The sequence below is a fragment of the Magnolia sinica genome, chromosome 14 (assembly GCF_029962835.1).
Source record: "Magnolia sinica isolate HGM2019 chromosome 14, MsV1, whole genome shotgun sequence".
Lineage (NCBI taxonomy): Eukaryota > Viridiplantae > Streptophyta > Magnoliopsida > Magnoliales > Magnoliaceae > Magnolia > Magnolia sinica.
Genome location: NC_080586.1, coordinates 69162593 through 69177012, shown reverse-complemented (window position 1 = coordinate 69177012; position 14420 = coordinate 69162593). Strand labels below are relative to the sequence as shown.

The 14420-nt window shown below is 42.1% G+C and overlaps 1 protein-coding gene across 1 annotated transcript in view; it reads left to right on the top strand.

Moving 5' to 3' along the window:
* Positions 1–12427, top strand: part of LOC131226086 (cation/calcium exchanger 5) — a 28185-nt gene extending 15758 nt beyond the window's left edge. Inside the window, exon 2 of the mRNA XM_058221771.1 lies at positions 11338–12427. Coding sequence (XP_058077754.1) covers positions 11338–12099 — 762 coding nt within the window. The 3' untranslated portion in view covers positions 12100–12427. The remainder of the gene's footprint in view (positions 1–11337) is intronic.
* Positions 12428–14420: the final 1993 nt, after the last annotated feature.

Sequence of the window (14420 nt, the reverse complement as noted above, 5' to 3'; positions counted from 1 at the left end):
CTCCTAAAGGTTTCTTTAAGAGCAAATTCCACATCCCACATGAAAATCCAAACATTCAATTAAAAAGGGGAATCTATGCGAGTCCAAGCCGACACAGGCTAGGACTGGACCAATAAAAATTATAAACCAAACGATGTCAAAGGGAAATAAAATCAACTACTCATGCATAAAAATCAGTCCCTAATCCAAGGGATTCCCTAATTTCAATTCAAGGAACCCTAAGGTGATAAAAAGGGGCAAATCAATTAGGGATCATGTAATCTAGGGTTAGGATTCATGAAAAACGGCTATGTGAGGATAAAAGAGGATAAAAATTTGAGCCAAAAGATGATCCCGCGTATGGACAGCAACAATGGCCCAGACGAACGTGCATGTGATCCCGGCCGCATGTGTGGGGCCAACTATTCAGAAAAAGGCCACCTTAGCCCTGGTCAGCCAGGGATGAACTCCAAAACCCCCAAATCTCAGCTCGATCCGATGTATGGTTTTGCGTGGTGCTCCGCCGAAGTTTCAGCTCGCCTGCGGGCCGAAATCTGAAAACTTGCTATAATAAAGAAATCTGATGCAACAAAAGGACAAATTTGAAGTACAGATGGTGGGGGAAGATAGAAAAAAAGATGATGGAAGATGGGAATGAATTGGGATCGATGTGGCTTCGCACCACGGTAGTTAACCCTTCCAAAAGGGAGGGCTTCACACCCACTTTTGAATTCTTCCACAATTCACGAAGAGCACAAAAAAATAAAGTAGGAATTTTTTATTAACTTCAATGAATGAAAAGAACTACAAGGGGTGCCTATTTATAGGGAGAACCCTATACCCAAAAACTCGCACCATGTGCGACACCTATTACTTGGCGATGAAGTAAACTAAAATAAAAACCAAACAAGGAAATCTAAAGCGTTCACGATGTTCTAAATAATAACAATAAGCAAAACCTAAAATATAAAACCAATCCGACGAGTGGGCCACGATCATGAGATCCCATGGTGGGCTTTTCTTGACTATCGGGCCACTTTTCTGAACCAAAACTTGACTTCTAGCTAGGAGGCCCTCTATGGACGTCGTCATCGAGCCAGATCGATGGTGGGGTCCTCCTTCTACGTACGTATGTGCGAAGGGGGGGCGGCATGAGTGCGCGTGTGCGCGTGATGTCCCCATCAATTCTCCCCGGCTGCAAAGATTTCGCCACTGGCGAAATAAAACTCCTGAACCGCTCCAGGATGTCAGGATCAAGTCTCTGAAGCTCCTCCTCAGTGAGCCACGTGTTGTCTGAAGCTGGGCGTGACTTCCATTTAACCACGTACTTCTGAAACCCGTCGTCCGACGTTGAAACTATCTGATGGTCCAGGATATCCTCTATTTCCTTTTTGGGTGTGTGAAGGTTAGGTATGAGAGATAGAGGCTGGGAAAATGAGTCGGGAAGGATAGGTATGGGAGGTAGAGGCTGGGAAGATGGGTCGGGACGGGTAGGTATGGGAGGTAGAGGCTGGGAACATGGGTCGGGACGGGTAGGTATGGGACGTAGAGGCTGGAAAAATGGGTTGGGAAGGGTAGATATGGGAGGTAGAGGCTGGGAAAATGGGTCGGGACGGGTAGGTATGGGACGTAGAGGCTGAGAAGAAAGGTTAGAAAAAGTAGATATGGGAGGTAGAGGCTGAAAAAATGGGTTGGGAAGGGGCCATGGTTCAAGGGATAAATATGGAGAATCAAGATGGGTGGGTGAAGAGCTGGACAAAGTATCAGTGGTCCCCTAAAAAGTAACTAAATCCTCCACATCAGATGTGAAACTAATTCCCATGGAAGGTGGAAGATCTATCTCATACACATTGAGACCGTTTCGTTTTATAATTTTGACGGGTCCAGCGCTACACGCGTGTAACTTACGAACGGCCCTCGAGGGATATCGCTCGGGCCTAATGTAGACCATCACAGAGTTCCCAATATTGAATCCTTTGAAACATTTATATTGGTCTGTAGAAAATGTGCAGTGTTCATTATTAGTCATGATCTTCTGCCTGATTTCTTGATGCCATGAATGAATGTGATGCGCAAAAGACTCTGCAGACTCTGACGGCCTATGGGACAATGACATAGGGACAAGATCAATAAGTTTCCAAGGTTTATAATCAGTAACGACTTCACGAGAACTTAGACCTGTGGACCTATCGACAAAATTATTCAACGTAAACTCGGTTGTAGGTATTACAGTGTCCCATGTTCTGGTGTGCTCTATATCCCTCCTAAGGGACTCATCCGGTAGATCATTAGGACAAACATTACGAAACTCATCCACTACCGGAATGACCTCAGTGGGTAACTCTACACTAACATCTGGTGCACTCTTTCCAGTCACAAGGCTATACATGTTGTACCCCACAAAATAGTGGTCTTGATGTCCCTCATGGGGTGGGTAAATGCGTGCACGCCCATAACTGATTCCTTGGCCAACTCCATTCATTGGTCTATCCTTCAGGCCACCTGCCTGAGATTGGACATCTATCCCAATGGTGGGGTTTGTCGTTCATCAAGCTGCTCAAAGCATTGGTCCATTTTCAAGCGCTTAATCATAAACTCCAACTTCTGGGACAACTTGTTTAGTAACTCTTGCAATTGTTCCATGTTTAGTGTAGGGTGCCAACCAAAATTCAGCAATATAGTTGTCAAAATATAAGAGTTTTTTTAAAGAATTGACCTAGTTTCTAAAAAACGAAAAAGGAAAGTTTATAAAGAAACAAATTAGGAAAGCTTCTAAAGGAAAAAACAAATTAGAAAAGTTTCTTAAAAAAACAACCTAGTCTCTAAAGAAAAAGAAAAGGGAAAATTTCTAAAAATAGAAAGTAAGTTAGTTTCTAAAAAAGAAAAAGGAAAGGAAATTAGTTTCTAAAAAAGAAAAAGGAAAGGAAATTAGTTCCTAAAAACAGATTAAGAAAGTTTCTAAAAAATTAGTTTTTAAAAAACAGAAAACGGAAGTTTCTAAACCTAGAAATAGAAAACTAAGTTAATTTCTAAAATAATTCAAATAAGGGGATAACAGAAAATTTCATCAGATTATGTCAGGGTTTATGGACCTCTAAACAGCCATATATGATGAGAATTGATGTGTAATGGACATAAACAACCAAACCCTAAACATGTAATGAATTCCCCTACAAGAACCCTAGGCTCTGATACCAAATTTGATGCAGGACATGGAAAATTAAATATGATATGCAAGATTTCAGGCTTAGATCCTACCAATTCAGAAACAATCACACAAATTCCACGTCCCACATGAAAATCCAAACATTCAATTAAAAAGGGGAATCTATGCGGGTCCAAGCCGACACAGGCTAAGACTGGACCAATAAAAATTATAAACCAAACGATGTCAAAGGGAAATAAAATCAACTACTCATGCATAAAAATCAGTCCCTAATCCAAGGGATTCCCTAATTTCAATTCAAGGAACCCTAAGGTGATAAAAAAGGGCAAATCAATTAGGGATCATGTAATCTAGGGTTAAGATTCATGAAAAACGACTATGAGAGGATAAAAGAGGATAAAAACCTGAGCCAAAAGATGATCCCGCGTGTGGACAGCAACAATGGCCCAGACGGACGTGCGTGCGATCCGGGCCACACGTGTGTGGGGCCCACTATTCAAAAAAAGGCCACCTTGGCCCTGGTCGGCCAGGGATGGACTCCAAAACTCCCAAAACTCAGCTCGATCCAATGTACGGTTTGTGCGTGGTGCTCCGTCGAAGTTTTAACTCGCCTAAGGGCCGAAATCTAGAAATCTGCTGTAATGAAGAAACCTGATGCAACAAAAGGACAAATTCGAAGTACGGATGGTGGGGGAAGATGGAAAAAAAAAAGATGATGGAAGATGGGGGTGAATTGGGATCGATGTGGCTTCGCACCACAGTAGTTAGCCCTTCGAAAAGGGAGGGCTTCGCACCCACTTTTGAATTCTTCCACAACTCACGAAGAGAGCAGAAAAATAAAGCAGGAATTTTTTATTAACTTCAATGAATGAAAAGAACTATAAGGGGTGCCTATTTATAGGGAGAACCCTATACCCAAAAACTCGCACCATGTGCGACACCTATTACTTGGCGATGAAGTAAACTAAAATAAAAACCAAACAAGAAAATCTAAAGCTTTCACGATGTTCTCAATAATAACAATAAGCAAAACCTAAAATATAAAACCAATCCGGCGAGTGAGTCACGATCATGAGATCCCATGGTGGGCTTTTCTTGACTATCGGGCCACTTTTCTGAACCAAAACTTGTCTTCTAGCTAGGAGGCCCTCCCTAAACATCGTCATCGAGCCAGATCGATGGTGGGGTCCTCCTACGTACGTACGTGCGTAGGGGGCGGCATGGATCCAGTGGATGGGAGAGTGTACTAGTTTGGCTCACTTCTCCATCCTTCTGAATGGCTCTCCTAAAGGTTTCTTTAAGAGCTTTAGGGGGCTGCGCCAGGGAGACCCATTATCGCCCGCGTTGTTCCTTTTTGTTGGAGAGGCTTTGTCCATATTATTGTCCAAAGGTGAAGTGGAAGGTCTCTTTCAAGGAGTTAGAATCAGAGGTATGGAAACTTCTATTTCGCATATCCAATATGCGGACGACACGCTGGTGTTTTGTGAGGCTCATCCGGATTTTGTGGACAACTTGCATGTAGCTTTTCGTTGTTTTGAAGCGGTTTCGGGATTGAAAGTGAATTTGGCCAAGTCTAAGCTGTTTGGGGTCAATTTGGAGGCGAAAGAGCTGACAGACTACGCCTTCAAGTTGGGCTGTTTGACGGCGAATCTCCCCTCTTCTTTTGTGGGGCTGCCCCTATGTATTGGGGTGCCCCCAAAATCTGCTTGGGATAAAGTGATCGGGCGGTTTGAATCTTATCTCGCCAAATGAAAATGTCGCTTCCTTTCCCGTGGTGGTCGGCTTACTCTCGTTAAGGCGACTCTCTCGAATCTGCCTATGCACCTCATGTCCATCGTCAGATGTCCTGTTAGTATTATGAAGGCAGTGGATAAATTGCGTCGTGAATTTTTGTGGACCGGTAAATCAGAGACACCTAAGTTTCACCTGGTCAAGTGGCAGCAGGTGTGTTGCAGCTTTCAACAAGGGGGGGCTGGCATCAAAGACCTTAAGATCATGAACTCAGCTCTCTTAGGGAAATGGATCTGGAGACTCGGATGTGAAGAAGGGTCCCTTTGGAATCAGGTGATCAAGAATAAATATGGCACTACTCTGGGTGGCTGGTGGTCTAAATCCCCCCCTCCTAAGGTTTCTGCCCTGTGGAAAGGTGTTCTCGCCATGCAAAAGCAGGAGTTAGATAGGGTTATGTTTATCCCAGGCAAGGGTAATTGTATCTATTTCTGGTTGGATACTTGGTTAGGTGATCGGCCCCTCAAAGAAGCTTACCCTAATATCTTCCGTGTAGCTGAGTGCAAAGATATCTTACTAAATAGGTGCGTCTCTTTTTCTGGTGGGGAAGCGGTGTGGAACGTGGTCTGCAGGCAGCATCTTTTCGATTGGGAGGAGTCTGAGTTCATTAATCTGCTGTCCGCCATCCACTCTCTCAAGTTTCTCCCAAACGACGCCGACCGAATTTCCTAGAAATGGGACAAATCGGGTGTGTTCACGGTGAGATCCTTTTATCGGAAGCTGGCAGCTAACACTGCTAATTCTCCTGCTTTTTCGCCGCTCATTTGGAAATGTGGGGCCCCGCCAAAAATCAGGATGTTCGGTTGGCTTGTGGGTCTCAAGAAAATTCTCACAATAGATAACCTTAAGAAAAGGGGAATGCCGCTGGTGAACGTCTGCAGCTGCTGCATGAATAGGGAGGAATCAATTGATCATCTTCTTCTTCACTGTCGTTTCATCTCCTCTATCTGGTTGGAATTCTTGCTCTGTTTCAAGATTAGCTGGTGCAATCCTGATTCGGTGAATAGCATGTTATCGGCTTGGTTTGGGGTCTCCATGGACAAATCTAAGAAATGGCTGTGGAGAATGGCGATCTTAGCTATCTGGTGGACCGTTTGGACTGAGAGAAACAATCGTTGTTTCCTCAACCTCTCCAACTCTGTTTCCAATTCCATCGCTGGAGCAAAGCGGCTGCTGATTGAGTGGGCTGCGGTCGATTCGAAGATTAAGGAGTCCGATCTGTTTTGTTTCAAAGCCTAGTGTGGTCCGCTTTCTCAGCAGACCGCCGCTGTTCAGTCCTTTCTTTCTTTTGTGCTTTGCTTTTGTTTTTCTGTTCCTTTCCCTTTGTTTTCTCCTCTTCTTTTAATGATATTTGGTTATCTTTCAAAAAAAAAAAAAAGTAACAAAATTGGAGATTTGATAAGAGGCACATGACATTACCTTTATGAATTGCAATGGGGTGATCATTGCCATCCTCTACGGATTCAAAAAGAGGGAGAATCTCATTAAGTGCAAAAGCCGATGGTGTGGACTGGGAGGGAATAATTTATGATACTTGGTCTTTCCTCTTTTTTCTGTAATGTTTCCGTGGAATCCTTTTGGGATGGTAGTTCCTCAATATCAAAATCTGGTGGGAAAACATTTAGTAAAGGAACCTCCACAGGAACTACTTTTGCAACATGTTTGGTTTTATCATAGAACGGGACATCTTCAAAAAAGGTGACATCAACTGATACAAAGTGATTTTTAAGAGAAGTACAATAGCACCAATAACCTTTTTTTGTGATTGTTTATGTAGAGTCCATTGTTGTACCCTTTGGTAATTTAGGATTTAGGATACCAGTTCAGTGAGGGGTATAAGATTTAAAACTAATCCTTTGACTATGCTTGACATGTGAGTGAGTTAATAGATGAACTCTTCATGCTCCTGCAGGAGACAGGTTATTGATTTCATACAACTGCATGTGAGAAAAGTATCCTGAGATAAAAAGAAAAGAAAAAGGAATCCTGAACACGGGATTGGTGTGCTTGCTGATGCACTTCCATGGGTAGGCACAGGTTAAGAGTATTGAGCCCGATACTCCATTAAAGCTTAAGGGGTGTGTAGGACCCAGAGAAGACGTAATGGTGTTCAGAGGCTGGAGTTAAGCCCAGTGGGATTTTGGATGCATGAGAATGCATTTTTTTGAACAATGGGGATGGTTGGAGGGTATCAGGGTCCACACTCTGCTGAAGTCCATGTGAAGGGCTCAAACAAGAAATAAGAACACAAGTGTTCAATTAGCAAGAGTTTAAGAGCTGATACTCCACCAGAGCATATGAGGACTCAAAGAAGAACACGTGTATTCAACCATGAGAGTACATGAGAAAGGCTCAAACAAGAGTGCATGAGTGCAAGGAGGCAAAAGCTTAAAGAAGAACATAGAAAGGGGTGTGTGCTGTGGAGTTTGGTTCCCTTTGCAATATGTTGGGAAGTATGGAAAGAAAGGAACAATTGGATCTTCAACAATTCCCATATTCCCCTTGAAGCACTGATTGAAAAGATTAGAGACTTGATCTCCGAATGGGCAGCGTTATCTTCCAAACTTAAAGGGTGGTCTGCAGCAGAGATTCAGAAAGACTGGCTGGTGTTAGTTGATGGTGGTCATAGCTTGGGTAGAAGCTCATCGTCATGGTACCTGCCAGCTCTTGGAATGCTCAAAATGAGCAGTCTTTCGTGCATTGATGGAGTCAAGGCGGGTGTTGAGGTAATTCTCAGGTATGCAATGGGAGGATGGTTCTCACATTCGATGGTCCCATCTCCCATTTCAATCAGTCAAAACTGGAGGCTCTAGGTTTAAGAGAAGCCCTTTGAGTCTTATTGTCCCACAAGATCGGGCTGACGGTAATTGAAGGCCATTCTTCTCAAATCTTCATTCAGCTAGATCAGAGACGACAAAGAGCCATGGCTGCACTATATTATTAATGATATTAAATTCTTTCTTTCCAGGTTAAATATTTCAGCTAACAGAGTTAGCTTAGGTGGCCTTTGTTGGCCACCGGAGTTGTATATTGGAACTTCGGCTCCTTTTTGATGCCTTAATGAATTTTTAGTAGTTGCCTACTGTATATCATCATCATCATTGTTGTCACGTCATCTCATCATCATCATCATCATCATCTAAGCCTTATCCCAACTAATTGGGGTTGGCTGCGTCAATCTTGTTCTGCCTTTCCACTTTATCAAGGCCCATAACTTCAGTTAGACCATAGGTCATCAGGTCTTTTCTTACTATCCACCCACATCCTTTTGGGCCTCCCTTGCCCTTTAGAGCCTCCAACCTATACCAATTCACTCCTAACCAGTAACCGGTGTAGTTCTTGGTCTCCGTTGCACATGACCATACCATTTAAGTCTACTTTCCTCATCTTACTACCTATTGGTGCCAAGGTGTTCTATAACGGTAACGGTGGCCATAACGGCCACTGCTGTTACTGTTACGATATGGCCTGCTACGGCCTTTTTTTAAAAAAATAAAATAAAATAAAATTATTTATTTAATTTTAGAAAAACCTGGACCGTTATAGGGCCGTTTCGGCCCTGTAACATGTAACAGTTATGGCCTTTATGGCTGTTTCGTAACCGTTTTTGTATATCATGATTGGTGCTGCTCCTAAGTTCCCTCGAATGCATTCATTTCTAATTCTATCATTCCTCATCTTGCCACTCATCCATCTCAACATCCTCATTTTGGCTATGCTCATCCTATGAACATGTTGTTCCTTAACTACCCAACATTCTATCCCATGAAGCATGACTGGTGTTTTACTATCCTATATACATATAATATTTGTGTCTGTGCACACGTGTCTGTGTGTGCATGCGTGCTAATGTTCCTGGCTTCATGGTATTGTTAACAATGTCCTAAAGCTCTTGAATGACACATGGGATACCCAATCATCAATCTGGATGGTTCATTGAATAGTACCTCTGGGAAGTGGGAGCAAAGCATGGTGCAAGAATCACACTGATTGGATGATCCTAACTCTATGAATGATGCCAATTTGTCACAACCGTCTGTTTTTTATGAGCCATAGATCACATGGTTAGAATCGTCAAATCAAAGTAGTACTCTCAAATCATAAGCCATACAAAGCAGGATCTATTAATAGATGGTTCAAGATGATGGTTGGACCTATTTTTTTATCCGCTCAATCTTGACTGTCCATTTTCCATGTCATTGATCGGATGCTTAAGTTCATCTGATTGGCATTATTTTTCGACCACAGCTTGCTCCCAATGGCACCAAGAATGAACCATTCTGATTGTGATTGGGTGTCCCACACATCATTCAAAAGCTTTGGGGACATTGCTAACATCCCCATGGTGGGGAACATTAGCAAAACCCATACATACATAAACACATGCATATATATATGTGTGTGTGTGTGTGTGTGTGTGGTGAAAACATTTGCACTGGATAATTTCCCATATGCCATAATAATTTTATATGGTTTAAGAGTCAGACATGACTGTTCTGAAGTCGCTCTTAGATTGTGATTTCTCCAACAAATTTATGCTTGGTTGTGAAACAACTCAAGTGGAGTTCTTCTTAAAACACAACTAAAAGTAATTCCCTCATTTATGCTGTTTTAGTTGAAATATTACAAGCATTGCCCATATATCGATGATATATAAGCTTGACACTGATAGTATTACTGTCGATACATCGAACATTTCTGAGCTGTGAATGTAAGGGCTGGCACCGTGCTAGAGTTTGGGTTAGGTGGAAAAAGAGAACAAAAGTGTATGTGGTTGAAGTCTATGAGGACTCAAAGAAGGGTCCATGAGGTGCATTCTAGCAGAGTATGGGGTTAAGCTCAAACCGGAGCATAAAGTGTATCGGCTGGCACTTTATCAGATATTGGGATTAGGCCCAAACCAGGGGACAAGTGTTCGGGGTTGAGTGTTTAACCCAACAGAGTAAAAGAACACAGCCACATTTAAAAGCTCGAAGGTGTTTCACTTGCACCCTAGCATGATTTGGGGTTTGGACCAGGTTAGTTCAATCGTTCGCAATCTGTCAGATCTTTGGGGTTGCCCGAAAAGAAGCATTGTAATGCTTCAAGTAACAGGGGTGCAATTCCCTCTAGAATCCTTCTGGCTCTGACATACGTGTGTGGGCGCAAGGATTGCACCATAGTTGGGGGTTTAGGCCTAGATCTGATGCATGGTTTCATGAAAGTGCAGCAGGTGTACTTTTATGGACTGCCAGGAGTGGATGCATGCAGGCCACACATCACCATCAGATGGGTACCTGATGATCCCACTCCTGCTTTCTAGTTGTCTGTACTTGCTAATATTTCGGAACAGACGCTTCCCTGCTCCACCCAGAATCCGCTGGCACTTCATGCTTGATGCAAACCACACTCGTGCCTTTAGTGTTGAATTTCCTAATGGATCAGTAAAAGTGACGCCTTGTAGGATGGAGGTTTGGCTTCGGTTGCTATGAAAATGACTTAAGGGGATGACCATTTCTGGTCTAGTATTAGCATGAGTGGCACAACACAACTCATTTAAGTGCTTATGGTCTCAAAACCCCATTTTTATGCCTTGTTCTTGCCATGTTCGATGTTGTTTCTGTAGGATGATCATCTTAAGTCCATTTTCCATATAAAGGAATCTGAGCTTGCACTGTGTTTATATTTCCATTCTTAGAGGATAAGGATTTTTTACCCTTTGATCTTCCAATTTCACTATTTATATCATCTCATTTTATCAATACTTTGCATGCATCTGCCTCCTTTCTTTGATGGTATGTGTTTGATCATTCAGCTTTAATAAATAATAGTAGTGGCTATACTAAATAAAAATTTTCTTGTGCAATTTCACTTCTTTTTTTCTTTAATGAGGTTTTGACATATAGCACCCTCTATTTTGGCCCAAAGACAAGAACACCCTTCCTTGTGCATTTTCCCAATGACACCTAGTTTCTGTGGTTAACATCCAAGCAGAACGTGACAGAGCCATATCAGAGAAGCTACAGTTGACTGTTGACCTTGGAAAAAGACATTTTTACTCTGGTTTGGGAGAGGGTAGGGTTAAGGTTTGGGTTTGGGAGAAAGCAGAGAGGCTAGGGTTGGGGTTTTGGGGATATGGGAAGGGTAATACTGTCATTTGTTAAAAACATTTTGCTAACCTAACTATGGTTAGTTTCTCCGGCAGGATAGTTTTTTACCATATTTTTGGAAAACAGGTGTTGTTTTGGAAAATGCACAAGAGGGTCTTATTGTCTTTGGGCCAAAAGGGAAGGCGCTATATGTCAAAACCTCCTTTCTTTTTTCTTTTTTTCTTTTTTCATTATTGCCAATCCATTTGTGGTCATCGGTTGATCTGCTGAATTTTTGAATAATATGCATCTGATTGTTCTATCCTTCGTGCTTAGATTCCAATGTTGTGGGAGGTCCCGGTTTCCATTCTCTTAAAGCTCACAATCCCATCGACATCGCCTTCGGAATGGAGCAGATTCTACTGCTCAGCCAACATCATTCTCTGCCCCCTCGCCCTTGTGTATTCATGCAGTTTCTTCCCATTGGACCACCGAATTGTTTTCCTCCTTCCAAATACCCAATTCCCGCTCTGGTCAATTGTACTCTTCATGAGCTTCTCACTTGGACTGGTGCACTACGCGATTGAGAAGGACCCCCCTGAAACTGAGCAGATGCCTGTGGTCCTTTTCGCTTTCGTAATGAGCGTGTTTTGGATATCGACCATCGCAGGCGAACTCCTAGATTGCCTGGCAGCAGTTGGGGTCATACTGAAACTCCCGTCATCGATCCTTGGGATGACGGTACTTGCATGGGGGAACTCAGTGGGGGACCTTGTCGCCGATGTGGCAGTCGCCAAGGCGGGCCAGCCGGCAATGGCGATGGCTGGCTGCTTTGCTGGGCCCATGTTCAACATGCTTGTTGGATTGGGTTCCGCACTGGTCATTCAGACAGCTGATGTCTATCCGAAGGCGTATGAGCTCCATTTCAACTTGGGTATTGTGGTGGCCTTTGTGTTCTTGTTCCTGAGCTTGATGGGATCTCTGTTGGTGGTGACTTGGTCCAGATTCAGGGTGCCCAGGTTCTGGGGTTACTGTCTTGTTGGGCTATACCTTCTTTTCATTGTAGTAAGCTTAGTTGTTGCTAAGTTTTCAGGTTGAGGAGATGCCGGCTTGGTTTTTGTGGGTTTGGTATTTTTCCTCCGTAATATTCATGCACTATGCCATTGGACTGTGCTTTGTAAGGGTCCAACAGATGCAATGCCTCACAAGCGATTATGCTACTGTATCAAATTGCAGCCCATCCGACATGTATAGCTGGATAGAAGTGATTGTTTCGTGTCCACGAAAGTGCGACCACATGAAGTTTGACCGTGCTGAGTTTTGTATCCTATGTGGGATTTTTTTTTCTTTGTATCGTGCTCCTTCAATAACAAAATATCATTCTAGGGTTGCTGATTGAATGAAGATAATCTGATTCTCGGGGTTCTTTTGGTTTTTGATTCATCAGCAGGTAAACATGTTGAGAGAGCTTGGATGCTTACATGATGCTAGTACAAGTGACCATGCATGGTAAGATGTAAATGTTGTATGCTAGGATGGATATTATTATTATTATTTTTAATTTAAAAAAAAAATCTAATTTTAAGGACCAGAGGGGATTATGAAAACATTTTGTGGGTTGGATGGGCTAATATGATTTAGGAACCATCTGTGTTGGAGGGTGGTTTCAAGAGATCTTTGTCCAGGAATTTCCTTTTTCCGAAGTGAAAGGTTGAAATCAGGCAAACTGTACTTCACCCAGGTACAACCACTCATCCACCATTCGCATAGCATGCCTGCATTCATGTCTGGATCATCCAGATCATGGCCCCAATAAGGATGGTGATGATATGATTCAAATTTAACTTTTGAAATCAGGCTATTAAAATCATCAACCAGTTTCATATCAGGCTGTCCCATCCATGATGGTACTGACTATTTGGACGGTCCAAACTCAATCGTCATGCATGCATGCATGTCGCATGTATGTGTAGGTGTACCTAGGTCAGGTGCAGCTTTCTCGATATCAGGCAGTCCCTTCACTGAAAGGTTTCATAAATTTTCACAAGTAGATATGCCAGATACAATGTACGTGGATAAAGCGGAGAGAAGTGGTTGAAAAGTGGGAGTTATTTGATAATCTAGTAGTGTGATAGTCCACTTTGAAATTGTACTTGCAACAACATACATTAACGCAATTAAACTGTCCAAAGTCGTGGGACCTACTTTGGATAGATCATCATCCAAAATTTAAAATTGATTTAATGATATTAACATCTGATTAATAAGCATTTGTTCATTGAATTTGGACCATTTGACTGCTGACATTTTCATGTTGGCTAGATATTGAGAATGGGTCAGCCAGGAAAACAAGTAAATGTAATTTTTGGTTAAAGAGGCGTCTAAATCAGGGTCCATGATTTGTATGGTTTTGTTTGAGTTCAATGTATGCCATGCCTATAATTTCTTAGTGCCTGTGTATCCACTGACATATTAAGTTCCCTGTTGTAAAGGACTGCATCACCTAATTCTTAAATGCTCTTTGATTTAAAACCATTCCCTCTGCTTCAATAACTGGAAAGATTAGACATCTGGAAAATTAATTGCATGAAAAATTATACTCGACAACCATTCATGTTATATATAACGTAGATTTGCACTTGCTATATATAATATAGATTTGCACTTACTATGGAAGGTATCATACAAGAACGGCACTAATGAGTATGCAACAGGCATATTTATTGCTAATTGAGTGCTATATGGGGAGTAAACAAGCATGAAATATATAGTTGAACGTACAAGCATGAAATATACAGTTGAACGTCTGCTATCTATGCATACTATTGAAATCGTTTTAGAGTCTTCTCTTTCTCTCTCTGGGTGTAGCCATACCTTCTCTCCCTCTCCATATGTCGCTCTCTATAGATTTGCACTTACTATGGAAGGTATTATATTAGAACCACACTAGCTTAACTTAGAATAGGTATACAACTGGCATATCTAGTGCTAACCGAGTGCTATAAGGGGAACAAGCATGAGCTATGTGGTTGAACATCTACCCACGTCTCATTTTTCCAAAGTTAGGCTCCTTCCTTGTAGGAGTGAGGGATAAGTAGAGATGATATACCTACCATTGAAATCATTTTGGAGTCTTCTCCTTTTCTCTATGCATGTAGCCTCCCTCCCTAGTAAACACTCGAATAAGATCCAAATTCAAAAGATTGGAATATCTAATGTTTTTTTAACCAGGAGAACAGAAGGAACAGGGCATGTTTTGGAAGAAGGGAGACATCTTATCAGGAATAGTTAGGACATCTTTGAACACTCCAAAGTTTCATATCTAAAGTGAGATTTCAAGAAATCGCTTGAGTTCTAGGACGTCAATCAGACAACGTAATTTTTTGTCATGTAATCTTGAAAATCATATTTGCCTTCCA